Source organism: Marmota monax, unplaced genomic scaffold (assembly GCF_021218885.2).
Source record: "Marmota monax isolate L192 unplaced genomic scaffold, Marmota_monax_Labrador192_F-V1.1 WCK01_AAM20220418_F8-fsc00064, whole genome shotgun sequence".
In the NCBI taxonomy this organism is placed as follows: Eukaryota; Metazoa; Chordata; class Mammalia; order Rodentia; family Sciuridae; genus Marmota; species Marmota monax.
The window spans coordinates 10,923,525-10,951,294 of NW_026694542.1; the positions used below are offsets into that span (position 1 = coordinate 10,923,525).

At 47.0% G+C, this 27,770-nt stretch overlaps 2 protein-coding genes across 2 annotated transcripts; both read left to right on the forward strand.

Annotated features, from left to right (window-relative positions):
- The first annotated feature begins 752 nt into the window (after positions 1–752).
- Positions 753–17,445, forward strand: Psmd3 (proteasome 26S subunit, non-ATPase 3). Its single transcript, XM_046420469.2, has 12 exons — positions 753–1,144; positions 4,197–4,387; positions 6,881–7,018; positions 8,650–8,786; positions 9,899–10,089; positions 10,222–10,325; positions 14,516–14,630; positions 14,732–14,851; positions 14,937–15,040; positions 15,312–15,467; positions 16,767–16,817; positions 16,985–17,445. The coding sequence occupies exons 1-12, from the start codon at positions 925–927 to the stop codon at positions 17,060–17,062; spliced, it is 1,605 nt and encodes a 534-aa protein (XP_046276425.1). The 5' UTR covers positions 753–924; the 3' UTR covers positions 17,063–17,445.
- A 5,645-nt stretch (positions 17,446–23,090) lies between these two features.
- Positions 23,091–27,209, forward strand: Csf3 (colony stimulating factor 3). Its single transcript, XM_046420502.2, has 5 exons — positions 23,091–24,845; positions 25,011–25,171; positions 25,561–25,668; positions 25,796–25,942; positions 26,280–27,209. The coding sequence occupies exons 1-5, from the start codon at positions 24,737–24,739 to the stop codon at positions 26,442–26,444; spliced, it is 690 nt and encodes a 229-aa protein (XP_046276458.1). The 5' UTR covers positions 23,091–24,736; the 3' UTR covers positions 26,445–27,209.
- Positions 27,210–27,770: the final 561 nt, after the last annotated feature.

Sequence of the window (27,770 nt, forward strand, 5' to 3'; positions counted from 1 at the left end):
GCAGAGATTTGGTGAGGGAGGGTTGGGGAGGGTGGCGGTGTACTGGGGATTGATAGAACCCAGGAGCACTTTACCACTGAGTTACATCTCCAGCCCTCTGTTTTTAAATTTTGGGACAGGGTCTCGCTAAATTGCCCAGGTGGGACTTAAATATGAGATCCTCCTGCCTCAGACTCCCGAGTCCCTGGGATTATAGGCTTGTGTGCCTGCCACCGCCGGGCTAGGCTGCAGAGAAAGCAGTAAACTACAATCTGACAAGGAAGTCCGGATCCATGGGTTTCTTCCTACTCCCCAATTCCGTTTATTTAAACCCCAACAGCCTAGCCCTCCTCCACAGCCTTCTTTTCTTGCCTCGCGCTGGATGCCCCGGGCGACCGTTGAGCACGAGCCCGGCGGATCCCAGTGGCCACTCGCGACCCAGCAAATTCCTCAAGCCTGGACACAAAACCCGCCCGGCAACTTGTGACGTCATCTCGCTCTACGCTCGGATAGGCCCTACCCACTCCATTCTAGTTGGGGTACTCTTAGAGTCCGTTGTAGTCCAGGTTGGAGTCTGAGGGGACCTCTGGTGGACACCCACAGAAATGCACTCGAGGAGAAGTTAAAATCAACACATTTAAGCACTTCAAAGAAAGCCCCGCAAACTCATACAGGCTCCTCCCCGTCCTTCCTCCAAGATCCGCCTTCATCCTGCACTTCGGCTGTTGACTTCTTTCCCCTTAGTTGACTCGGCCATCAACCCACGGGGCCTGGCGTTTCCCAGAAGACCCAGCGCCGGGAAGGGGTTTGCAGCTGCTCCGTCATCGTGCGGCCCAACGCGAGCCCGCGCTTGTGTGCAGGCCCGGCTCGGTTCCTGGTCGGGGTACCAGGATTCACGCGAGGCCCCGGCCTCGTTCCCCGGACTAGGCCGCGACTCCGAGCGCCATGAAACAGGAGGGCTCGGCGCGGCGCCGTGGCGCGGACAAGGCTAAGCCGCCGCCCGGTGGAGGAGAACAAGAACCACCACAGCCCCCGGCCCCTCAGGATGTGGAGATGAAAGAAGAGGCAGCGACGGGTAGCGGGTCAACCGGGGAGGCCGACGGCAAGACGGTGGCGGCAGCGGCTGAACACTCCCAGCGAGAACTGGACACCGTCACCTTGGAGGGTACGGGAGCCCGGGTCGGGGAAATACCAAATCAAGGGTGACAGCGACCGAGTGATGCGGATTCTCCCTGGAACACCAGCGCAGCCTCCACCACCCTCGATTCCTTGGGTTCTGTCATTGGGCCTGGGGTCGGGAGTGCCTGCCCCCACTACCCTGACACTCTTCTGACCTACTCCACTTACATCCTATCCAAATGATTCTTGCACCCTCACCATATGACTTACCTCTCTAGAATCCATTGTGCGTGCATGTGTAAACTTGTGTAAAAGGTGCATGAATAATACAGATTACATGTTCCCTTAGTTTAAAGAGTGTACAAAGGGTTTCTGTTGTCCTACCTGCCCTTAGTAAACTTCCCTAACAGCGCCATTTAAACCTATTTTATTGTTTACTTATGTCTATAATTGAAGTGCCCAAACGATCCCCTCTCCTTTCAGATCATTACTCCCTCTTGATATCCTAAGTGTTTAAACACATACACACTTTCAACTTTGTTTAAACTTTTGGCGTTTTTGAGTTCCTAATTATCACTTTGACCTCAACTCCTATATACCAGTACCATTCTGTCCAGTACCCATTTCTTTCCTCCTGGGTGCCATTTCCCATTCTCTTTTTCCTGTAAGCATCAGTTTTGCATTTCCCATGTAGAACATCCTGTGCACATTTGGAGTGGGTAGAGAGAGACTTCCCATGTGACCCTGATTCTATTTTCTGGCTTCTGGATCAAGTGGGACCAGACTACTTATTTAACTGCATGAGAAACTACTTTAAAGCATTAATATAAGTAAAGCTATGCTCCTTGGTGATGCTTTTGAGGATTTGATAGTGTTGACTGCATCAGCTCCTGCTCTGAAGTTGGGCAACAATATCATAGAAGGTCCTTTTACTAAAACGATAGCTAGTAGCAAAGGTGCCATTCAGCATTACCTGTGGGGTAATAGATACATGTGTTTATTTTTTTCCTTTTTTTTTTTGTAGTTGTAGATGGACAGAATGCCTTTATTTTGTTTGTTTATTTTTATGTGGTGCTGAGGATCAAACCTAGTGCCTCATGCATGCTAGGCAAGCACTCTACCACTGAGCTACAGCCCCAGCCCTACATGTGTTATGAACACTTTCATTTTCTTTTTTTTGGGGGGGTGGGGAGTACCAGGGATTGAACTTGGGGACACTTGACTATTGAGCCACATCCCCAGCCCTTTTTTGTATTTTACTTAGAGACAGGATCTCACTTAGTTGTTAAAGACCTGGCTTTTGCTGAATTGGCTTTGAACTCAAGATCCTCCTGCCTCAGCCTCCCAAGCTGCTGGGATTAGAGTCCTACACCACTGTGCCTGGCAACACTTTGATTTTCTTGTTTTAAAGTAGTTTTTGTTCATCAATTTTGGGAAATATAAAAAGTCTAAATTAACAGGGGAAAAAAATCCAACCATAGTTATTTTTTTTTTCCTGTGAATTTTTGATCTAGTCTCCCATAATTGAGAGATACAATTTGGGTCAAGATGGAACTAAGTACAAATAATTTCCTACTTTTTTCTTTTTTCATTTAACGTCTATAAAGATAACATTCAATTTACTCCAGAAACATATATCAAATACCTAGTATATTGGTTAAGAGTACAAGCTCTGGAATTAGTTTCCTCATTTGTATAGGTGAAAGGGATAGAACCTATTAAATGTTAGTATATCAATAATGTGTCCCATATACCCTGTGCTAATTACTGAATATTCAAAGGTGACTAAAAACTGCCACATTGCACATCTGAAATATTTGTAGGGTTTGAAGGTATAGCTAGTGGAAAAGTGCTTGCTTAGCCTGCACAAGGCCTTAAGTTCAATTCCCAGATCCAAAGAAATAAAATAAAAGTATTTTTAGTTTCATTCTTTTATAAATAGCTTTACATTGTTCGTCTTTGTGTCCAGGTGTTTTTGGTTTTGTTTTGGTACCAGGAATTGAACCCAGGAATGCTTAACCACTGAGCCACATCCTCAGCCCTTTTCTATTTTGAGACAGGGTCTTACTAATTTGCTGAGGCTGGCTTTGAACTAAGATCCTCCTGCCTTAGCCTTCCAAGCCACTGGGTATGCATCACCATGCCTTGTGTGCCCAAGTTTTTAAATCTATTCTTATAATTATTTCTTGTGCTGGGTACATGAGCAAGGTCCTGCGTCTGATCCCCAGTATTGGGGGGGAAAAATTTTATTTTTTTAAGTATAGGTTCCCAGAATCTACATGCCCAAGTAAAGTTTTTGATACTGTCTAGAAAAACTGCTGATTTACATTATACTCGCAGAAATATTTTTTTTTAGTTGTATATGAACACAATATCTTTATTTATTTTTATGTGGTGCTGAGGATTGAACCCAGTGCCTCACATGTGCTAGGCAAGCACTCTTCCACTGAGCCACAACCCCAGCCCAGCAGAAATATTTTTTATGCTACAATGTGTTTTCATTTTTTAAATATTGCTAATTTGGTAATATTAACATTTGCAATTATTCAAATACTAGCCAAATATATTTTATGTGACTGTTTGCTAATTGCCTTTCCTCTTCTGGTTTATGACCATTTTTATTTTGAAATTATGGCAGTAGAGTTTCTCTAAACTATTTATACAAGCTTTTATATGAATCTTTGGTTACATTTTCTGGTAATATTTTTTTTTGTTTACACAATTATTCAAAAGGTTTTTTTGCAAAATCAGGTTCTTCCATTGCACGTATATACATGCGTATTTGTCACATTGTTCACAGTTAGAAAGTTTCCTATTTTGAAATCTAATAAATTTCCTCTTTTTTTTTTTTTTTTTTTGCTTTTTTTCTGTTTTTTTTCCCTTTCTTCTCATTCTGTCATCCTCTGCCCGTCTATATTTTTCCTTGTCTCTTGGTTATGTCTGAAAAAGAGTGTATAAATCTATAAATATTGCTTAACCGTATTAGGGCAAAAGAAGTGATTGCATATTCTGCCCTAGAAGCTCCCTAGAACTGCTTGCCCAGAGTGGTGATAGAATAAGAGGAGTTAGAAATAACGTCTTTTTCTTCTCTTTTACAGACATCAAAGAGCATGTGAAACAGCTGGAAAAGGCTGTTTCAGGCAAGGAGCCAAGATTTGTCCTGCGGGCCCTGAGGATGCTACCTTCCACATCACGCCGCCTCAACCACTATGTTCTGTATAAAGCTGTGCATGGCTTCTTCACCTCTAATAATACCACTCGAGACTTCTTACTATCCTTCCTAGAAGAGGTGAGTGGGTCAGTTGAGCTTAAAAGGTGTGGACTTGGCCTCAGACCTCCAGGATAGAATTGAAGACCTCTCTTACAACCTTTTGTGGCATCAGGAGTCAAACCAGAGCAGCATATTTAACACTTACTTGCCCAATAGCAAGGGATCTATCCTTCTCTTGTATGGTGTCATTCTTCTAAATCAGGGAATCCCTGATTTAGAAAGAAAAAAACAAAAACAAAGCAAAAAAAAAAAAATCAGTATTCAAAAAGAGTTGAGGTATAGCTCAGTGGTAGAGGGCCACTGTGTAAAGGGTGCATGAATAATACAGATTACATGTTCCCTTAGTTTAAAGAGTGTACAAAGGGTTTCTGTTGTCCTACCTGCCCTTAGTAAACGTCCCTAACAGTTAAACTCATATTTGAATTGAAATCCAAACTATTTAGTACCTATGGGACTTGGACTGTGACTTAATCTCCCTGTACCTTATCTTCTTCGTTTGTTAGATGTGATGAATAGATTAGAGGTAGGGTGGAGCTAGTACAGAAAGCTCTTAAAACAGAGCCTGGCATATCATGGATGCTGATGAGGTCTGTGTAATGGGTGGCTGTGTTCTCCATGGCAGGAGAGACCTCTCCTTTGTAGTTATGGAATTCCCTCTTCATTCATGGTACAGTCCAGATCTTAGCCTTCCCAAACCTCTCAGACTTTCCAGCCACTGGCATCTCCCTAAAATCCTATGCACTCAACAGTCTATAGATGTGAAAATCCCTGGAGGCAGAACAATGAAGAGTTTATTATCTGGGAAAGGAGGAAAGCACACCCTCCCCAACCCCACTTTAGATGGTTTTAACCTTCACATCTCTAAAGTCACCACATGTGATTAATTTTGGGGCTGACTTAACACATTATATCTTCCAGTGTCAGTGACTAGATCAAAAATAAGTATTACATATATATGTCAACTTTATTTCCTTTGTTCCCTCTCCAAAAAAACCCACAACTTTTTCTTAGTCTCATTTTGCCTCTTTTTCCCTCCTTGCCATACTGGGGATTGAACCCAGGGGCCCTCTACCACTGAGCTATACCCCAACTCTTTTTGAATACTGATTTTTTTTTTTTTTGCTTTGATTTTGTTTTTTTCTTTCTCCTCTTTCTAGTATCCTTTATCCATCTGTATTTTTCCTTATCTCATGGTTATGTCTGAAAATGAGTGTATTGATTCTATAAATTTTGCTCAACTATATTAGGGCAAAAGAAGTGATTGTATATGCTGCCCTTTAATAAGAGGCTCCCTAGAACTGCTTGCCCAGCCCTTTTTATTTTTTTGAGACAGTCTCCCTAAGTTGCCCAGGTTGGCTTTGATCTTGCATTCTCCTGCCTCAGCCTCCTGAGTAGTTGGTTACAGGCGTGTTTCATTGTTCTCCGCTTATGTCATTATTCTTGAGTTCATCTTTAGAATTATATCACTCATTAAGCCCTGTCTGGTAGGATTTACAATGGTTCCAGGTGTAGTGTTTTATTTATTTATTTATTTTGAATTTTTTAATATTTATTTTTTAGTTTTCGGTGAACACAACATCTTTATTTTATTTTTATGTGGTGTTGAGGATCAAACCCAGCACCCCGTGCATGCCAGGCTTGAGCCACATCCCCAGCCCCTGTAGTGTTTTAATCTCTACTTAGATTAGAGTCTCTTTGAGGATTCCTCACATTGTTTTTTTTTTAAAGAGAGAATTTTTTAATATTTATTTTTCGGTGGACACAACATCTTTTATTTTATGTGGTGCTGAGGATCGAACCTAGCGCCCCGTGCATGACAGGTGAGTGCGCTACCACTTGAACCACATCCCCAGCCCCTCACATTGTTCTATATGGTCCCATTGTATTCAGAAAAGAAGCCTATGATACTTCTCTTCCCCTTTTATTTTTAAAAAAAACAGAAGGCTTTTTTTTTTTTTTTTTAGTTGTAGATGGACACAATACCTTTATGTTATTTGGTTTTAATCTTTATGTGGTGCCAGGGATCAAACCCAGTGCCTGACATATGCTAGGCAAGCGCTTTACCACTGAGCCACAACCCCAGCCCCTTCTACCTCTTTTTTGTATTTATCATATAGCCAGTCTCCTTGACTCCCTCAGGAAAAACTGTCTTTGTTTTTTTCCTGGTACTGGGAATTGAATGGGGGCACTCGACCACATCCTTAGCCCTATTTTGTATTTTATTTAGAGACAGGGTCTCACTGAGTTGCTTAGCACCTTGCCATTGCTGAGGCTGGCTTTGAACTCTCAATCCTCCTGCCTCAGCCTCCCGAGCTGGGATTACAGGTGTGTGCCACCATACCCAGTGGAAAAACTGTCTATTTTATTTTATTTTTAATCTCTAATGCGTAGCAAAATTTTGGAACATAAAAGGTATTCAGGAAACATGTTGAAACACATTGTGGGTGCTCAATAAATTCTCAGTTGATTGATCTGATTGAGCTCTTCCATGGTAACTTTCTCCTCTCCCAGCCCATGGACACAGAAGCTGATTTACAGTTCCGGCCCCGCACAGGAAAAGCTGCATCAGCCCCTCTCCTGCCTGAAGTGGAAGCCTATCTCCAGCTCCTCATGGTCATCTTCCTGATGAACAGCAAACGCTACAAAGAGGTATCCAGGACGCTGGGAGAATGTAGTGAACCCAAGCAGTATGAGGGGTTTGTGGGGAAGATTGTCCCAGGTGAAGAAATGGAGATAATCACTGTTTTGTTTTGTTTTCCCCTTAAGAACCATCCTGCACACTCTTTTCCAAGTGGGTATGTGTTTGACCTCAAAACCAGGGAGATCCCCGTTCTACTACTTTCTGGGCACCATGGGAAAGGGCTGGCCATGGTCATTCTATCCCTGTCTTTGGTTTGATACCAGTATAATGGATTCTTTTGGGGAGAGTAGGAGGCTTGAAGACAAAGATCTGGGTTCCAATCCTAACTGTATCTTAGGCAAATTTAATTTCTCCTAGCTATATGTAAAAATGGGAATAACTGTGCACTTTACAAAATTGTCACTAGTATTGCTTTATATAACATGCTTAGAGGCTGGGGATGTAGCTCAGTTGGTAGAGTGCTTGCCTAGCGTTCACAAGTCCTTGGATTCAATCTCCAGCACCACCAAAAAAAAAAACTTGTTTAAAAAGTTTTTAAACACTTCTGCACGAAGTAAACTTTCATTGTATTTTAATAAATGTGAACTATTTTTATGGGACTAAAGAACTCCATTTTGGATACAGGTTAAGCATCCTTAATCCAGATGCTTCAAAATCTGAAATTTATGGTGCTATAAAAGGAAAATACCACCCCTGACCTTATATGACAGGTCTTAGTCAACAGACGTGCACAAAAAGTACTGTATAAAATACCCTAGGTGTGTAAGATGCCTATGAAACATGAGTAAATTCCATGTTTAGATTTGGGTTCCATCCCCAAGATATCTCATTATGTATATGCAAATATTCCAAAATCTAAAAGAATCCTAAATCCAAGATACTTCTGGTCCCAAGCATTACTAGTAAAGAACATTCAATCTGTACCACACTTCTACCACCACCACCCCAGCTAGGGCCAGCTTCCTCCTCAGTCATAGCCACTGTCACAGAAGGCTGCTTAAGAAATGACAGGTGTTACTCTTCAACTCCTTATTTTGTTTATTTCTTTCCTCATCCCTGTTTTGTTTGTTTGTTATTGAGATCAAATTCACCCCTTTGATGTGTACAGCTCAGTGGTTTTTATTATATTCACAAGGTTGCACAGTGGTCAACACTAGTTCCAGGACACTTTTTTCACCCCAGAAACACCATACCTGTTAGCAGGTATTCCCCATCCTCCCCTCACCCCAGTCCCCAGTAACCACTAATCTGCTTTCTGTATCTATAGAAAATTTGCCTACTCTGAATCACAATATATACAAAGAAGCCTTTGCATCTGGCTTCTTTCACTTAGCATAAGGTTTTATAGATTTATCCATACCTAGTGTGCGTCAATCGGTTCTTCATTCCTTTATACGACTTAATAATATTCCATTATATGAATATACCACATTTTGTTGATCCATTCTTCAGTCACCAAGGAACATTGGGTTGTTTCCGCTTTTGTTATTATGAATAGTATGGTTATGAACATTTCTGTACAGGCTGTTCTGTGGACATGCTTCGAGTTCTCTAAGAGAGGAATCAACTGGCTCATATGGTAGCTCCATGTTTAACCTTTTGAAGAACTGCCACTTGGTTCTTTTGGCTTCTTCCTCAGGCACAGAAAATCTCTGATGACCTCATGCAGAAGATAAGTACTCAGAACCGCCGGGCCTTGGACCTTGTAGCTGCAAAGTGTTACTATTATCATGCCAGGGTCTATGAGTTCCTGGACAAGCTGGATGTGGTACGCAGGTACAGATGGCCAGGTCTCCCTTGGCAGCCCTTCATCATCACTATGGAACTATGGGCATGCAGAGAGCAATGAGCTGGTGGGTATAAAGTACCCAGCAGGTAGTGGGAACAACAGTTTATATGCCCTGAGTATGGAGGGGTGATCTTGGACAAAGGAATGGAGATAACCACTGGACTGTTAAGAACTGTCTTCCCACGGGGTGTGATGGCATGTGCCTGTAGTCCCAGCGACTCAAGAGGCTGAGGTAAAAGGATCGAAAGTTTAATGTTAGCCTCAGCAACTTAGTGAGACCCTGTCTCAAAAAATAAAAAGGGCTGTGGTTATACCTCAGTGATAAACACCCCTGAGTTCAATTCTGAATACCAAAAAGGTGGGGAAGGAACGAACTATCCTCTGGCTCTTTTTTTTCACCCCCACATCAAGGGAGGACTGAGAAGTAGGTTAGGAATGAAAGGAAAAACTGGAAAATATTTTCCCCTTCTACTCAAAACCTACAGTGGCTCCCCATTTTTCTCAAAGAGAAACCAAAATCCTCCCATTAGCTCATAAGGCTGACATGTCCTATCCCTTACCACCTCCTTGACTTCACCTCTTTCTGCTCTGCCCAGCACACTCGGTACCCTCAACCCCATTAGCCTCCTGCTCTTCCTTGAGCAGGCCAGGCGTAGTCTTCTTCAGCCTTTGCACTGGCTCTCCCCTCTGCCAAGAAGGCTTTCCTCCCTCCCTTCTTCAAGCCTCCACTTAATTGTAACTTCCCAGTGAGTCCCGCAGTGATCAAGCTATTTGAAATCACAGTTACATCCTTGCTTCCTGCAGTCCCCATTGCACTTACTCTGATTTCTTCTCAGCCCATACCACTACCACCACCATCTGTCATGCTACATAGTGCCATGAGCATTGTCTCTCTATGAGGTTCCCTAAGAGCAGGGTTTTATTCTTTTTGTGCAGCTAGCATGGCACTTCACACAGCTGCCAGTCTAGAGTTGAATATTCAGTGAGTACCCAGAAAAGCAGTTTGTATCACATTTTTAGGAATCAAGAGAGAATGCAGAGTCAAAGACAGTTCAGAGAGTTGTGGCTTGAGGCCTTTGACATCCTTTCTTTCTTGAAGCTTCTTGCATGCCCGACTCCGGACAGCCACCCTCCGGCATGATGCAGATGGGCAGGCCACCCTGCTGAACCTCCTGCTGCGGAATTACCTACACTACAGCTTGTATGACCAGGCTGAAAAGCTGGTGTCCAAGTCCGTATTTCCTGAGCAGGCCAACAACAATGAGTGGGCCAGGTACCTCTACTACACAGGTGAGTAGAGGGGCCTGATGACAAATCAGAAGAGGTCTCAGGCTTACTTAATGCAAACTTTCTAAGGGTTGGTCCGTGTGCTCTCTGGTGATGGCACCACTCTCCTGACCATTCTTCTTTCCTCCACTCCAGGACGAATCAAAGCCATTCAGCTGGAGTACTCAGAGGCCCGGAGAACGATGACCAATGCCCTTCGCAAGGCCCCTCAGCACACAGCTGTCGGCTTTAAACAGACAGTAAGTAGCAGTTGCCATCATTCCTTCACCTCTAACTCATCTGATACCACTTCAATTTGCTTTGATGTCCAGGGTGCCAGGAAAGGCTTCCTTAATCTTTGTCATCATCTGGTCCCTCAGTGCACATCTGAGATCAGTGCTGTCTGTGGCCAGGGAACCCAGAAATTTCCTTGAAGCTGATGGGCCAGGTGGAGACTTAAGAGCTGTGGGTCACGAAGGAAGTTTTGAGCTTTGACTTTGGTATTAGGCATTGTGATGGACAGGAAATGGCATTCTTAAGGATAACATTTTGAAGAAATAAAGAATGTTGATTCAGGCTTGCAGGCCTGAATAAGGTCTCAGAAAGCAGTATCTCGGATTTGGACTTTGTTTTCCCCTACTGAAGACCTCTGCTTCTGCCTTCTGCCAGGACATATACCACACCCTCAGTGCCCGACAGAGAACAGGGTGGATATGTTTAATGATTGGGTCAGTAAGAGATCAAAAAGTTTAAATTTGAACTGATTTTTGGAAGATGGATAGAATTTTCATAGAAAGAAATGATTTTCCAGACACATTGGCATGTGAGTAAATGATTAGATTACTTAAAACCTAAGTCACACTAAAGTGTCTTTTAAGAAACCGGGTGCATGCCTGTAATCCCAGCAGCTTGTGAAACTATGGCAGGAGGATTGCAGGTTTGAGCCAGCCTTAGCAACTCACTGAAACCCTGTGTTAAAATAAAAAATAAGGGGCTGGGGATGTGGCTCAAGCAGTAGCGCGCTCACTTGGCATGCGTGCGGCCCGGGTTCGATCCTCCAGCACCACATACAAACAAAGATGTTGTGTCCGCCGAAAACTAAAAAATAAAATATTAAAAAAATTAAAAATAAAATGTAGCGCAGTGGTAGAGTACTTGCTTAGCATGCTTAAGACCCTGGGTTCCATCCCTAGTACTGAAAACAAACAACAACAACAACAAAATACAAATAAGGAACACACAGAATGTCTCGTGCCAGAGGAAAGGCTTTTGGGGGCAAAGCAATATTTTCAAACTAGACATAAGGTTTCCATTTGTCCTGTGGTGGAGCCAAGTGGCAGGAAGGAGCAGAGAGCTAGAGTGAGATCTTTGGCCAGTGTGAGAAAGCCTGGGAAGATGAAAGGGGATGTGTGTATAATTGTGCGAGAGCCTGCTTCCCTCTGCCCTTCCCTTTACCCCGAGACCCTAGTTTACTGCATGGGAGGCACCTGGGGTTCATAATGAAGGCAGGCATTTCTAATAGGCTCTCAGATGATGCCAGTGCTGCTGGTACATGGACCACACTATGAGTAGGTGGGTGGCTCTCTGGCTCATGTCCTTCAGGGATAGAGGAAGGCCATTTAGCATCTGTTAACACAACTGCCTTCTCTCAAAACCTGATGTCTCTCCTTACCTCTCCTCCCACCCCCAAAAACACCCAAATTTATTATCTTAGCTGAGCATGGTGACACATACCTGTAATCCCAGCTACTTGGAAGGCTGAGGCAAAAGTATCACAAGTTTGAGGCCAGCCTCAGCAACTTTTGAGGCCCTAAGCACCTTTGTGAGATCCTGTCTTAAATAAAAAAGATAAATAGATAAAAGACTGGAAATGTAGCTCAGTGGTGTAGGCAGGGCTAATGTTCCTCTGTGGAGGCTCTAGAGAAGAATGTGTTTTTTTTCTTTTCAGCTTCACCTCTGCTTTCTTCTTGGACTCTGCCTCCCTTTCTGCCTCCTTTTCCACTTTTAAAGACTTGCCTTGGGTTCTCCCAGTGACTTAATCCACCTGGGCTACTAAAATAAAGGACCATAATCTGTGGATGGTGCATAAAAAAAATAGATAGAAATTCATTTCTCCCAGTTCTGGACTCTTAACAGTCTGAGATCACAGAACCAGCACAGTTGGGTTCTGGTGCGACTCTTTTCCAAGTTGTACACTTCTCGCCTCTCACTGTGTCCTTGCTTGATAAAATACCCTTACTTCACTCATTCTTTCCCTCCTGTTTTTACATAAAGGTAGCTTCTCAACTGTATTCTTGATCCTGTTCCTTCCTGTCTTCCAAAGCCTTGGCCTGACACCTGTTCGCTTAAAGTCTACCCAGGAAAGAAGTTCTGCTGCTTTCCCCTCAGGCAATCACACCCGCACTGTCCTGGCCCCTCACTGGCAGTCCACTGGCCAAGCACCTCATCAGTCATTTCTTTCCCTCTGCTTCTTTTTACTTCCCCAGTCCCCATCAGAACACCTTGAAAGCTTACCTGCTCATAGTAACATCCACGTTCTCTCCTCCGGTAATCTTGCACATTCAGAACTTTAACCCTCGCCTCTGTTAATTTTCATTCAAGTCCATTACTAACCATGTGAGTTTGCTTGGGCTGCCACAAGGCACCACAGCTTTGGTAGCTTAAACAGAATTTAATTTTGTCCTAATTATAGAGACCAGAAGTGCAAGATCAGGCTGTCAGCACAGTTGCCTTCTTCTGAGGCCCTCTCCTTTGTTTGTGGATAGCCATCTTCTTCCCATATTCTCACATGATCTTCCTTCAATGGGTTTCTGTGCCCTGTTCCCTTAAAAGGATGCGAGTCATACTGGGTTACAGCTTATCTGTGTGACCTCATTTTACCTTAATTATCCTTTTCTCCAAATACGGTCACATTTTGAAGTCCTGGGGGTAGTCTTCAGCATCTAATTTTGAGGAAGGATATAAATCAACCCAAAACATTAATTCTGACTCCTCTTGTGAACACCAGACCTGGAACTATAACCCCCTCATCACTGTAGACACTCCCCAATTTTTCAAACTCAGCCTGTCCCTAACATATTCCTTTTTGCCCTTATAGCCTTTCCTTCTACTCTGCAAGAAGGAACCTCGGGGTCATCTCTGACCTCCCCTTCCTTTTCCCCCTTACTGAGTTGACTGCTGAGTTGGCTCACGTCTTCAGTATTTGCCTGCACTTTCATGTTGCCAGCCCTCTTCTTTGAGCCACTGATCCTCCCCCTAGCATTCTGGACCATTGGGACTGGTCATGTTCTTCCCCTCTCTAGCAACCCAGCTCCCATGCAGTTGCTAACTAAGCAGAGCTTAGGCCTGCCTTTCCTTTGCCCAGGAAGCCGCCCTTGCTCTCCATCATCCACCCAGTGGAAGGTTGTAATACTTTCGTGAGGCAGACAGGCCAGGTGCTGTTATTCTTATGTTCTTTTGAGGGATGAGGAAGCTAAGGACCTAGTGTATCAGCACTTCCTGGCTCGCACAATTAAAAATTGGACCTCACATGTCCAGGTACACATTCTGAACTGTTCAGCCTCACATTCAAGGTGGCACATTTCTCCTGAGGGCTCCTAGGCACTTTTCCTGCCTCTTTAATCTTCTCTCTTGGCTCAAATGTGCTCCCTCCTTTTTCTCTCTGTCAGAATCCTTAAGGCGCTCATTAAATTCTATCATTTCCATGGATTTCCCCTCTCACAGGGATTATGCCAAGCAACAGGCAATCTCATGGGTAGATGTGGGGGGTGAAGAATCTTTGCCTAGCTGTGAACATAATCACATACTACCATTTTCACCCTCACCTCTCCTGTGACATTAGCTGTCTGTGTCCCTGTGCCTCCTGCTTGGTTGGCAATCCCCTCCACCATAGTTTCCCTTCCACGGTGCTAACCCTATAATGGGCGCCATTCAGAAACACCTCACAATCCTATGGAGGCGGAAAGGCCCCATTTTCCCGCCAGCCTTCTGTGTCTGTCCCTTGCTCCCTCACTGAGGTCTGCCAGGCCCTCCCTGTGCTTCTGCCTCTAGCTAGATAAGTAGCTCTACACATTGTCCCCCTCCTCTCCTCCAGTAACAGTCCACCCGTCAGCCTCTCCAGAAGATACAGTCTTCCCCAGGCCTCCTATCCTGTCTGTCCTCTGTCTGCTTCAGAGTGTTGCCTTTGCAGAGCAGTGTGTGCTCTGATTGCCCAGATGAAACTAAGCTGAGGGCTCTGTGTGGCCCAAGGGTCAGCTGTTCTCAGTACCTGGCTACAAAGATGTAGCTTTGATTCTCTGCCCAGCACGGGTCCTCCGGGATTTTCCCCTCCCTGGGAGCCTCATCTCAAGGCTGCCCCCTAGTATGTCTGACTGATTGAAGCCCCATTTCATTTTCTTCTTCCATGGTGGGACTCCCTGCCCATTGTGCTCCCATGTCATGCCCTGTCTAGGTGCACAAGCTTCTGATTGTGGTGGAACTGTTGCTAGGGGAGATCCCGGACCGGCTGCAGTTCCGTCAGCCCTCCCTCAAGCGCTCACTCATGCCCTACTTCCTTCTCACCCAAGGTAAGGCCAGTCCCCTCCCAGAGCCTGCCAGAGCCCTTCTTTGGCCTCTCTGATGCATGTGCCCATTTGCATTATCTAACCCATGCCTGTTCCCCCTGCAGCTGTCAGGACAGGAAATCTAGCAAAGTTCAACCAGGTTCTGGATCAGTTTGGGGAGAAGTTTCAAGCAGATGGGACCTACACCCTAATCATCCGACTTCGACACAATGTGATTAAGACAGGTATGGGTCCAGGTCTCTGGCAGGGTTTCTCCAAGGGACAGTGTCCACACCAACCCTGCTCACCCCAATGCACCTTCCTCCCCAGGTGTGCGCATGATCAGCCTCTCCTACTCCCGAATCTCCCTGGCCGACATCGCCCAGAAGCTGCAGCTGGATAGCCCAGAAGACGCAGAGTTTATTGTTGCCAAGGTGGGGCTGGGTTGGGAGCTGTGCTATCCCAGGTTCTCACCTTCCTGCCTGTTTCAGGGCCAAAGTGGGAGGAGATTGGCCAGAAGGGAATAGGTAAAGCAGTGGCACAGTCTCTTCAGGAGTGCCAATCATTTGCAGAGAAGCCAGGAAGTTACCAGAAAGAGTGTGGGTGTGACTTTGTGAGAGTGTAAGGATGACCAGGCAACAGGATGGGACAAGAGGTTCTCAGATAGGCATTCTGGTAACCTTTCCTTCTTTGGGGGGTTTGCAGGCCATCCGGGATGGTGTCATTGAGGCCAGCATCAACCATGAGAAGGGCTATGTCCAGTCTAAGGAGATGACTGATATCTACTCCACCCGGGAACCCCAGTTGGCCTTCCACCAGCGCATCTCCTTCTGCCTGGACATCCACAACATGTCTGTCAAGGTGCGAACCCTTGGCTGAGGCCCAGTCGCCACCTACTTCTGAAGCCACTGAAGTGGGCAGACAGGCGCAGTGGGGGAAGGACTCTACCAAGGTTCCATAACCACTTGCCTACGGGACTCTGCTGCCTTCTGTTGCTCCTTAGGAATGTGATTGCTTGCGGGGCACCAGACAGCGAAGCTGGCTGCAGGGCTCTAGGTCCGTGTTCTTTGAGCTAATGGTTAGGTACTGCCTGCCTGCCTGCTTGTTTGTTGAGTAAATGACATCACCATGTGAATTCAGGCACGTGACCAAATCTAAACCATATAAAATGTAGGGCTGGGTTCCACAGGGGTGATAAGCCCTTGTCCTCTGTCAGGTATTGAGTGTGATGCTATTATTTTGTGTCTACCATTGTTCTTTTCTCCAGTCTTCTCCCAGGAAACCAGGGATATTACTGCCTTGCTTAAAATCTGCCAAAGCCACAGTCAGTGGGACATGCAAGATCCTTTGTGATCTGATCCCTTCTCACCTCCCCTTCTACCACTCCTTCCACCCCCAACTTGTGCTACCCCTTAGGCCAGGCTTTTTCACATGTGAGCCCTCCACCTAGAAGGCCTAGTCCCTTTCCCATAACCAGTGCCTCCTTCCTCCCTCTTCATCTCTCTACCAAAGAGCAGGTCAGCAATCCTTCCCTCCAGATCCTTCCAATCTCCCGTTTTAAGCATTTACCACCTGGTATTATAATAATTTATTTCTGTGCTGGGCACTACCACACCTACTTGTAATCCCAGAAACTTGAGAGGCTGAGGCAGGAGAATGCCAAGTTCAAGGTTAGCCTGGGTACCTTAGTGAAACCCTGTATCAAAAATGTTTTAAGCCTGGCACAGGGGTGCACACCTGTAATCCCAGTGGCCCAGGAGGCTGAGGCAGGAGGATCAAGAGTTCAAAGCCAGCCTCAGCAAAAGTGAGGAGCTAAGCAACTCAGTGAGACCCTATCTCTAAATAAAATACAAAATAGGGCTGGGAGTGTGGCTCAGTGGTCATGTGCCCCTGAGTTTGATCCCTCGTGCCTAAAAAAAGAAAATGTTTTAAAAAGGGCCAGGGATGCAGCTCAGTTGTAGAGCATCCCTGGATTCAGTTCCCAGTACTGCAGAAAATAAAAATAATTCATTGTTGCACCCAGCTCCCCAGTCAGCTAAAGTAGAGATGGTCCCTGGTGTTCAGATCTTGTTATGGTAACCTTGGAGGGGTGTGTTAAGTGACCACCTCCCCTGTGGTTCCTCCCCTGCCTTCATCCTGCTCTTCTTCCTGCTCTACTAGGCCATGCGGTTTCCTCCCAAATCATACAACAAGGACTTGGAGTCTGCAGAGGTGAGCTTCCTTCTTTTTTGACCAGACCGAAAGGCTGACTCTCCACTCAGAAAGCGGGGAGGGAAGTGTGTGGAGAGCCAGGAGCTGCTCTGAGCTTGGGCAGTCCCTGGCCTTGGGTGAAGCACCTAGGGAAAGAGCCCAACCAGCCCTCACCCATCTCTCCCCAGGAGCGGCGTGAGCGAGAGCAGCAGGACTTGGAGTTTGCCAAAGAGATGGCAGAAGATGATGATGACAGTTTCCCTTGAGAGGGGGACAGGGTGGGGGGGTGAGTGGGGACTGGCTCTTTATATTTCCCCCTAAGGGGTCCCCTGCCCAGGGATCTGGCCCTTTTTTCCTATACACAGCTCACAGGCTGCATGCGTGCAGGGGGTGAGGGGTGCTGGGAGCCGGCCACCCCTACCTCACCCCAGGCCCCTCTCCAGTGGTGACTTAGCACACAGTGGGGAGGAGGGCAGGCAAGCAGCCTCCCCAGGGCAGGGTCCTGGCTAGTGGTGTGGGCAGCCGGAGGGGAGGGACAGCCCCGTGCTCTTTTCTAGGCAGTTAGGCCTAGAGTTGGAACATGTGTTGGGTTGTTCGTTTTTTTGAAACTTCAATTATGATTTTTAAAACAATAAAAAGTTCTCCAAAACTCCTTGTACATCCCATCAGTAACTGTGCTTTGCTCTTGCTGCAGTATTGATCAGCCTAGATTTTTTTTTTTTTTTTTAGGGCTAAGAGTCTTTGCCCTAGATCTGAGGACCAGTGTGTCTATAGAGAGGGGAGCAGAGGAGGGTGAAGAGGCTGAGCTGGGGTCAGTAAGAAGGGCTCGGGTTTACTTTTACCTGACTCAAATACAGGGCAAATCACAAAATCTCTTCGGTTTCCCTTCCTTTCCTACATTTATCAAAAGAATCAGATTCAGTGGCCTCCTGGTTTTTCAATGCCAGAAACCTAGGCCTCAAGAGGCTCAATAAAGGGCAAGTGTCTGACGCTCCACTAGGGGGCACAGGGGAGCAGAGTATGGTCAGGTTGCAACAGGCCAACTTTGGCCCTATGGAGTATGGGTGAGCTGCTCCCTGAGCATAGTTGGGGGTTAGCAGGGGCTACGGGGCTGTCTCCAGGTAATTCCAGATGCAAATAGTGAGGAAAACGTCTGCCTGTGACCAAGTCTCCCAGCCACTCCTGACCGAGCTCCCTATAACAACAGGACAATGGAATTATTCCTATTCACTGGCTGGCACCTGGGACATTGCTGTGCATGTCCTTTTGTTCCTGCCATGCTCTTGGAAAACTGTGGACTTCTGCCTCCACCCTCACTGCCTGCCTCACCACCTGGCTGAATTCTGCAGGCCCTCCAGGCTGCCTGCCTCCAGGGGCATCCATGCCTCAGCTTAGGGGCCACTCAAATGCTTTTGTTAGGAGGAGGCTGCTGGGGAAGCCATGTCTTCTGCCTGTTGGTGAGCTCTTCTAGAGCTGGGCTCTGGCCTCCTGGCCTCGGGTGCTCATGCACCATGCAAAGTGCACCATGCATTCCTCACCAGCTACAGATTGATTCAACGTGTGTTTTGACCCAACCTTGCTTTTGTTCCCAATTCCTGCCCTGGTCACGGTGATCTGGCATGGCCACATCCCTTAAGCTAATGCCACCTCGATGTCACAAAGTTGGCTGTGTTGAAACGGCACCACCTCCTGTTTCCCAAACTCACTCTGCAATGAGTCCTCTTCTTGCCTTGAATATAACCCTTGCAGCTTATTTTAAAATGGTACTGGGACTGGCAGCTCTTTAAAACTGATGTGTTGTATTTTCCCTTCCTTTTCTTCCTCTCCCCCCCCCCCCCAACCATGAGAGTAACAAGATTAACCTTCCCAGCTAGGTTGAGTTATCTGGTCTGCTCACCTTAGTAGGAATGAAGGAATCCAGACTTTGGGGTTGGCACTTGCAGATCTAAAAAATGCCAATCTCTCAAGGCTATAAATGAATTATGACCCCCCCACAGGGCACACCTGGAGTTTTCCTCTCTTTAAAAGATATCTTCCATCTGGGCATGGTGGTGCATGCCTGTAATTGCAATGACTCAGGAGGCTGAGGCAGGAGGATCACAAGTTTGAGGCTAACCTCAGCAATTTAGTGAGACCCTAACTCAAAAAATTGAAAGAAAAGAACTGGGATGTAACTTGGGGGGGAAAGTACCCCCTGGGTTCAATCTCCAGTACCGGGGGGAAAAAAAAAGGAAAAGGTTTCTAGCAAAGAATCCCACTGAACTACCTTCTTCCTTTTCTCCAAACCTTGTCATTATTGGAGCAGCATCAGGGACAAGGACTAAGCTTATGTATCAACTCCTGAGTCTGTGGAAGATGATTTTATCCTAGTGTCCAAATTCTTAATGTTTGTTGTTTGTGGTGCCGGGGATGGAGCCAGGGCATTGTGCGTGGTTGGCAGGTGCTCCTTGCTGCGCAGTTTCTCTTGCCTGCCACTAGTTGTAAGGATTCCCATCCTTTCCCTATTTTATCCTCTGATTTTGCTGACCAAGGGTGAGGCGGGCCATGGATGCAGAGCACCATCTGTGTCCTTTAATGACTCTGGGGCAGTTCCTGCATGTCAGATGTATAGGGGGCGGAGCACGGAGGTGGCCCCAACCTGAAGCCCACTGCACCGCAGGCTGCATGCGCTGCCTCCTCCCGGCCTGAGGGGGTCTGTTATCTGGTTGGTCTGTCTGGTTCTGGATCTCATCCTCCCGGCCTTTGACCTCTTTACCTGACCTCCAAACTTGGCTTTCTGAGCCTGTGGTTAGGAGGCTAGTACACACAGGAAGGAGCAGGAGCCTCAGCTCTCTCTAGTCCGCTTGAGGTTTCTAGTTACAGGCAGTGTTCTTGCCAGCGATGCCACCTCTATGAGGTTACGAATCTTGAAAGTCAGTGCTGACCCAACTCAGGCCCTCTCTTGGTTGGAAAAGGATTGGTGAATTTGTCACGTCACTCTCTTAGGGGGAATTGGGTTTATTTGCCATGATTTCCTGGTTCTTGCCCTCTTCAAGCCTACGGACCCTTTTTCCTTCTACTCGCTGAAAGTTTCTTGTAATTCCTGCCCACTGGCTTGGATTTTACTTCCTGGAGAAGCTTAGTGTCTCTTTCATGTTTGGAGAGTTCATAATATTCTGTATTTCCTGGTTTTGTTCTTTAGTTTGAAAATTAGATAGGACAAAAAAAATAGCCATATACTTTCTACCCAAGTTTAATCAATGTTAACATTTCATTCTTGTGTGAAATGCTAATCAACAAAGAAATAAAACAGGTTTATTTGTTTTTGTTTGTTTTTTGGTACTGGGGATTTAACCCAGGGATGATCTACCACTGAAGTATACTCTTAGCCCTTTTTATTTTTAATTTTGAAATAGTCTTGCTAAATTGCTTAGGATCTTGCTAAATTGCTGAGGCTGGCCTCAAACTTGTAATCCTCCTGCCTCAGCCTCCTGAGCTGCTGGGATTAATAGGTGTGTGCCACAGCACCAAGCTACAGGTAATTTGGAAGTTCATCTTGCTCCTGCCGCAGAGGCAGCCACTCCCATTAATACAGCAGGTAGCTTTCCAGTATATCCTTTTATATTTTTACTACAAAATATCATTAAATTTTAATGGGAGGCTGAGGCAGGAGGATTGTGAGTTCAAAGCCAGCCTCAGCAAAAGTAAGGCACTAAATTTTCCATAAGTGGTGCATCACATGATGTAACTCGCTCAGTTCTCACTGGATATTGTTCTGATTCCTGGTTATGTGTGTGCTCAGACCATACAGCCTTGCCCCTTCCCTGTGGAGCTTTCATTCTGTGGAAGAGGGAGGCTTATATGATGTTTTTTAGCCATTTCCCTGCTAAGATGCATTTAAAACATGTTTCCAAACAACACTGCAAAGAACTCTGTATATGTCCCCTTGTACATATTTACTATGTATAGTCGTTCCTCTATATCAGGGGGATTATTGCTTATGGGACCCCCATGGGCACAAAATCAGAGGATACTCAAATCTTTTGTATAAAATGGTGTAATATTGCTGGGCACAGTGGTGCATGCCTATGATCCCACAGCTTGGGAGGCTGAGGCAGGAGGATTGTGAGTTCAAAGCCAGCCTCAGCAAAAGTAAGGCACTAAACAACTCAGACTCTGTAAATAAAGTAAATACAAAATAGGGCTGGGGATGAGGCTCAGTGGTCGAGTGCCCCTGAGTTTAATCCCCAGTACCACAAGAAAAAAAGGCATAGTATTTTCATAAGACCTCCACACATCCTTCTGTATACTTGAAATCATCTTTAAATGCCTTATAATACCCAGTAATATATAAATGTTATATAAATTGTTGTTGTTATACTGTATTGTTTGGGGAAAAAAAAGTTTGTCCAGTTCAGTACTGACACAATTTATTTTTTCTGAATATTTTTAATCTGAGGTAGGTTAAATCTACAGATGCAAAGACCAGGAAGCTGAGAGAACTGTACATAGTTAGCAAATTTAAAGGATCATAGAGCAAATTCATAGCCTTTTGGCCATATGTTCTCTATTACAATTCATCAATTTTGCTTTTCTAACACAAAAGCAATATAAACAATATGTAAATGAATTACTTTGGGGATTTGAATTTCAAATGATTTTTGTGTGTTATTTTTGTTCCCCCAACCAGTTAAAAATCTACAGGCCATTCCTAACTTAGGATGTACAGGCCTCATCAGCCCAGAGGTTGAGTCTACCTCTCCTGCTCTAGACAGGCCTGAGAGGTACAACTGCTGGCTCACAGGACATGCCCATTTCCACCTTGACTAGATGCCATGAAGGTGCCCTCCAAGGAGGTTTTACAATTATACTCCCCCCAGCAACAAATGAGTGTACCCCAGAACCTTATAAAGATGCTGAACCCAGCACCAGATGACAACAAAGTGTGAGAGGAAGTTGCCAGGAGTTCTGACCATTAAAAAATACCTGGGAAGCCAGGTGCAGTAGCACACATCTCTAATCCCAGCTACTCAGGAGGCTGAGGCAAGAGGATAGCAAGTTTGAGGCCAGCCTGGGCAACTTAGTGAGAGCCTGACTCAAAATTTTAAAAATTAAAAAAGGGAGGGTGGCTGGGGATTGTAGCTCAGTGGTAATATGTTCCCCTGGGTTCCATCCCCAGCACCTCACATACAAAAAAAGAGAGAAAAGAAAAAGAAAAGGGGAATATCTGAGAGTGGGAGGGGCATAGCTCAGTGCTCAGTGGTAGCACACTCACCTAGCATGCACAAGACCCTCAGTTCCACCCTTAGCACCACACACACAACACAAAGAACTGCCCGGGAGAGGATGGAAGGATATTGGAAGGATGGACAGTAGGGGTTTCTAGAGACAGATCACTTTAGCCTCTAAGCTTCTAATCTATCTAGTCCCTATGTGTTGTGGCTGGTGATAACAAGTCCTTATGCTCTGGTTATTATCCTCCCCTGGGTAGAACCAAAGTCTGGATTGAGCCATTACCCAAAATGTATGCTATCTGGTTGGGAAGACAGCATAATGAGGAAAGAGCAGGGCTTGGGGAAGAGCACCTACTACAAACCAACCCTGGCTCTTCCACAGACGACCTTGGTCAAGGACCTTCACGTCCCCTCTCCCTTTCTCATCTGTAACATGCCAATTGGCTGACAAAATGAAATGACAAAAGCACAATGAAAGGTGCCTACACGTAAGAGGTGCCCAGAAGGGCTGTGGCTGTGGCTGTGGCTCAGTGGTAGAGTACTTGCTAGCACGAGTGAGGCACTGGGTTCAATTCTTAGCACCACATATAAATAAAATAAAGGTTCACTGACAACTAAAAAAAATTCAAAAAAAAAAAGAGATGCCCAGAAGTGCTGGCCAACATTTTTAAGAATGCTGCCCTGGCCAGGTGTGTTGGCACATGTGTGTGATTCCAGCAACTCTTGGAGCTGAGCAGGAGGATCGCAAGTTTGAGGCCAGCCTCAGCAACTTAGTGAGGCCCTAAGCAACCTAATGAGACCCATCTCGAAATAAATATAAAAATGGCTAGGGGCCTGGGGATGTGGCTCAAGCAGTAGCGCGCTTGCCTGGCATGCGCGGGGCACTGGGTTCTATCCTCAGCACCACATAAAAATAAAATAAAGATGTGTGTCCACCAAAAACTAAAAAATAAATATTAAATATCTCTCTCTCTCTCTCTCTCTCTCTCTCTCTCTCTCTCTCTCTCTCTCTCTCTCTCCTCTCTCTCTCTCTCCCTCTCTCTCTAAAAAAAAAAAAAAAAAAAAAATTGGCAGGGATGCGGCTCAGTGGATCAGCGCCCCTGGGTTCAATCCCCAGTACCAAAACAAAAAAACAAAAGCCCGCTGCCCTCCTGCCCTCCTTAGTTCTCTTGAACCCACCCTTCACTTCTGAGGAGTTGGGCACAGATCTGAGTGTCATCCTTATGTGAAGGTGAACTAACTACTAAGGAGCAAGGAGCGCAGGGGGGACAGGAAAGCAAAATGTGTACAGATTGGCAGGTGAGGTCCCTGCCAGTTGTGGCCACCAGAGGGCCCTCCCGCCCCAGAGATGGCCCCGCCTGCTCAGATACCCGCTCTCCACATTCTGTAGGCTCCTTGAGGGTAAATTAATTCAGAAAGTGGACAGCCTGGGGTGAGGTCAGTCAGACCAGGTAGGCCTCGTCCCTCATGGGAAAATCTCGGGACTGAGGCAGAGCCCAGGTTGGAATTCCAACTCTGCTATCTGCAACCTTGGGCAAGGCACTTCCCTCCTGGCCCAGTTCAGAGCTGAGATGAAATTGAGATCACTTCAATGCTAGGGGTGGAGATTGGCACTTTCTCCTTTGTCACTCCCAGCCCATGTCCACTTCAGAGCAACACACTCTGGCTGGTAGCCTCTTCTCTGGGGCAGTGGGTTATCAGGGAAGTCACATGTCCCAACCCTGCCAATTCCAAAGCTCCAGGAACTCTGCTGTCCAAGGGGTAGTGCACTGGGTAGTGCGCAAGGAGGTGAAAGGGCAAGGTCACGTGAGCCAGAGCCCCAAAGGGTCTTACTTCATTCAGGATGGGCATCCTGTTTCCTCAGGCTCTGCCGGGATTCCAGGGGCTTAATGGAATGAGTCATGGGTGGGAGTTATTGGGGAGTTCCCAGCTAATCAGCTTGGGACAGGACAGCCTGAAACGAGGGATGGTGCCTATCCAAGCTTTGGGTGGGCACAGGAGGCAAGACCCCAATATCTCAGGTCCCTGTCCCTGCAGGAGTTTGGGAATAAGAATAGGGACAACTAGCTTTTGCCTTCTCTTTTAGAATTTTTTTTCACATTTTTACAGTTTATTGTGTGCCCCCCATAGCAGAGTCATAGTTGGTACATTCTCCTCCATGATTTGACCTAAGACAGTAACACAGCTAGGGGCATGAAATAAGAAGAACAGCTTAAGTTTCTAAATTATGTCTCTTTTTTAAAAATATCTTTTATTTTATTTTCTAATTTGTTCTAATTTGTTATACATGACAGTAGAATGCACTTTGACACATTGTACACAAATGGAGCACAATCTTTTAGAATTTTTACCTAAGATAAAGCGAGGGGCAAAAGGAGCTGCCCAGCACATCTGCCAGAGGGAGGGAGGCAGCGTCAGGTCAGCAGCCTGAACAGACTCTTGCCTCCAGGGCTCTGACCAGCCGCATAGCCTCCTGACAAGTTCTGTTCAAATACCCTGGGGGCAGTTTAGGCCTGGGTGGGGCTGGAAGGGGGAAGAGAGTTTGAGGGGGACTAGACGTCAAAGAAGGATCAGAGATTCCACAATTTCACAAAACTTTCGCAAACAGCTTTTTGTCCACCCCCCCTGCATTGTCCTGGACGCCAAATTTGCATAAATCCTGGAAGTTATTACTAAGCATTATTAGTGGCAGCCCCAGGTAATTTCCTCCCAGGCCTCCATGGGGTTATGTATAAAGGCCCTCTGGAGTTGGCCCCTGACAGAGCCCAGAGCCTGCAGCCCAGACCCCACAAGACCATGGCTGGCCCTGCTGCCCGGAGCCCCACGAAGCTGATGGGTGAGGATCCTGGCTACCTATTTGCTCTGGGTTTGGGAGGGAGTCCGGAGTGGCAGAGGGGCTGGGATCTCCTTTCTGGGCTGGGGGATTGGAGACACTTGGCCTTGTCCCCGGGAGGGAGCCAGGTGGGAGGGGACAGCATCTCCTGAGCAGGGTCTGCTCCAGCCCTACAGCTGCTGCTGTGGCACAGTGCATTCTGGACGGGGCAAGAGGCTGTGCCCCTGGACCCTGCCAGCTCCCTGCCTGTCCCCCAGAGCTTCGTGCTCAAGTGCTTAGAGCAAGTGAGGAAGATCCAGGCCCAAGGCTCTGTGCTACAGGAGAAGCTGGTGAGTGAGACAGTGGAAGCCGCCTGAGGGTGTGGAGGAAAGAAGACCAGAGAGAGAGAGAGAGAGAGAGAGAGAGAGAGAGAGAGAGAGAGAGAGAGAGGGAGGGAGCAGGGAGGAAAGGGGAGCTAACTGAGGGAACTGAGAAGATGTCATCAGGAAAGGGCGCAAAGAGTGAGACACATGGGGGACATGGAAGAGAATTAAGAGAGTGGAGCTGAGGCCGAAGGGCAGGGCCCAGGGCAGTCAGAATTGGGGAGCAGAGTAGAACGGGGCTGAGAAACTGGGCAGGACACTGAGGGAAGGGAAGCCCAGGGAGATGGGAAGGCTTAAGGAGGAGCAGCCTGCAACCTGGCCCTGGTGAGTGGTCCTCAACATCCTTCCATTCCCAGTGTGCCACCTACCAGCTGTGCCATCCTGAGGAGCTGGCGCTGCTCGGCCACTCTCTGGGCATTCCTCAGGCTCCCCTAAGCAACTGCTCCAGCCAGGGCCTGCAGCTGGTGAGTGGCTGGAGGGGAATGGGGAGAGGCGGGTCAGAGGGAGGGAGCACACCCCTATGCCAAGGTGCCTGGGAACAGGGAGTGGCCCACCCCATGCAGCGCCTACCTCTCCTACTCTGCTCTCCAGACAGGTTGCCTGAGCCAACTGCAGAGCGGCCTCTTCCTCTACCAGGGCCTCCTGCAGGCCCTGGCAGGGATATCCCCCGAGTTGTCTCCCACTGTGGACATGCTACAGCTGGATGTTGCCAACTTTGCCACCACTGTCTGGCAGCAGGTGAGCCCTGGAGAGAGAGGCAAGTGACTGACGGGGGTGGAGACCAGGTCATACTGCCATGGCCACACTACATCCCGGAAGCTCGCTACAGTCGAGAGAGCATTCTCGGGGGGCCTTGTGCAGTCAGCCACACCCCTGCTTTCAGGACTCTCCTGCTGGCCTACCTCCAGTCCCTCCAGCCAAGGGCAAGGAGTCAGGTCTCAGACCTGAGTCTCAGTTCCACCATGAACTGCGTGGCTGCCCACAGCCCTGCGCAACAGCCCCCTCCAGTGTTTTCTCTCTTGCAGCAACTCCTGCTCAGCAGAGCCTGATCCCTCATCTCTTCTTTCACCTGCAGATGGAAGACCTAGGGGTGGCCCCTGCTGTGCATCCCACCCAGGGCACCATGCCAACCTTCACCTCTGCCTTCCAGCGCCGGGCAGTAGGTGTCCTGGTTGCTTCCCGACTGCAGAGGCTCCTGGAGCTGGTGTACCGGGTTCTGCGCCACCTTGCTGAGCCCTGAGCAAAGCCCTCCCCACCCAGTGTATTTATCTCTATTTAATATTTATGCTTATTTAAGCCTAATATTTAAAGTCAGGGAAGAGAGAACAGAGCCCCAGACCTCTGTGTCCTTCCCTCCATCTCCGAGTTTCATTCTCCTGCCTGTAGCAGTGAGAAAAAGCTCCTGTCCTCCTGTCCACTGGGTGGGAGGTAGATAGGTAAATACCAAGTATTTCTTCCTGGAGCTGCTCCCTGGCCCTAGCTCTGTGGGGCACTAAGAAGAGCCACAGTGAACTCTGAGGTATCTACCTTGGGGCCCCAGGAAGCATGAGAAGGTCTCCCATGTGGGAGACAAACCAACCCTGTTTAATATTTAAACAGCAGTGTTCCCCAACTGGATCCTTGTATCCCTCGTTCTGGTCAGCCAAGTCCTGTGTCCCCTCACATCCCCATCCCCATAGGCATTATTAAGTCTCTGGAGAAACACAGGCAGCCGGGACTAGGAGTCTTGGACCTGGAATTTGTTGAAGAATCTAGTTTCTTTCTGTTTTGGGGGGCATGTTTGACTCCCAGTACAAGGAGCTCAGACATCAGTGTCCTTGGGTTTCTTGCCCCTGTCCCCACCAAAGTCAGATTCTCCTTTTAGGACTGGGATTAGGAAGGGAGAAGACAAGGGGCAATCACGAAGGGAGTGTGATGTGAAAGGAAGCCCAAGCTCAGCCTCTACCCTGTCCCCACTCTTCATTGTAACCGTGCTGAGGATAATAAAGTGTTTGTCTCTAGTAAATGTTCTTCTTTCTTCTTGAGTCCAGCTAGTGCCTGGCCAGGGGCTGGTGAATGGTGGGAGAGGCCAGAGGGAGTGGGGAGGAGGCTGAGGAGGAGGCAGGTCCTCTAGCTCACCCAGCACTGACTCCTTCAGCATGTACCGCCTGGGCGCCTACTCTGCAAGTGCTGGGCTGTGCTAGGGACAGAGCAATAAAAAGCACACATTCCTTGTCCTGGTGCAGCCATAGCCTTGTAGGAAAGGCAGAAGGGAGACAGACTGTGGGTGCTGGAGGCGAGAGAGGGCTTGGGCCAGACACAGGCCGACTGGGCTATAGCCAGGGGTCCTGAACATGTGCACAGCTGGCTGCTTTACCAGCTGCCATAAACTTGAGCCCATACAGAGTTGCCCACAAAGATGGAAGATGAGGAAGCCGAGTGTTTGGTGACCACTTGGATCAGAACTCAAATTCCAGGGGCTGGGATTGTGGTTCAGTGGAGAGCGCTCGTCTAGCACATGGGAGGCCCTGGGTTCGATCCTCAGCACCACATAAAAATAAATAAATAAAATAAAGATATCATGTCC

Bases quoted from the DNA above. Each gene is read 5' to 3' on its own strand.
- Psmd3 (XM_046420469.2), top strand. From the start codon at position 925: ATGAAACAGGAGGGCTCGGCGCGGCGCCGTGGCGCGGACAAGGCTAAG. The intron at 10,090-10,221 runs GTGAGTAGAGGG...CCTCCACTCCAG, and splicing joins CAGGTACCTCTACTACACAG to GACGAATCAAAGCCATTCAG. The intron at 10,326-14,515 runs GTAAGTAGCAGT...TGCCCTGTCTAG, and splicing joins CTGTCGGCTTTAAACAGACA to GTGCACAAGCTTCTGATTGT.
- Csf3 (XM_046420502.2), top strand. From the start codon at position 24,737: ATGTATAAAGGCCCTCTGGAGTTGGCCCCTGACAGAGCCCAGAGCCTG. The intron at 25,172-25,560 runs GTGAGTGAGACA...TTCCATTCCCAG, and splicing joins CTGTGCTACAGGAGAAGCTG to TGTGCCACCTACCAGCTGTG. The intron at 25,943-26,279 runs GTGAGCCCTGGA...TTTCACCTGCAG, and splicing joins CCACCACTGTCTGGCAGCAG to ATGGAAGACCTAGGGGTGGC.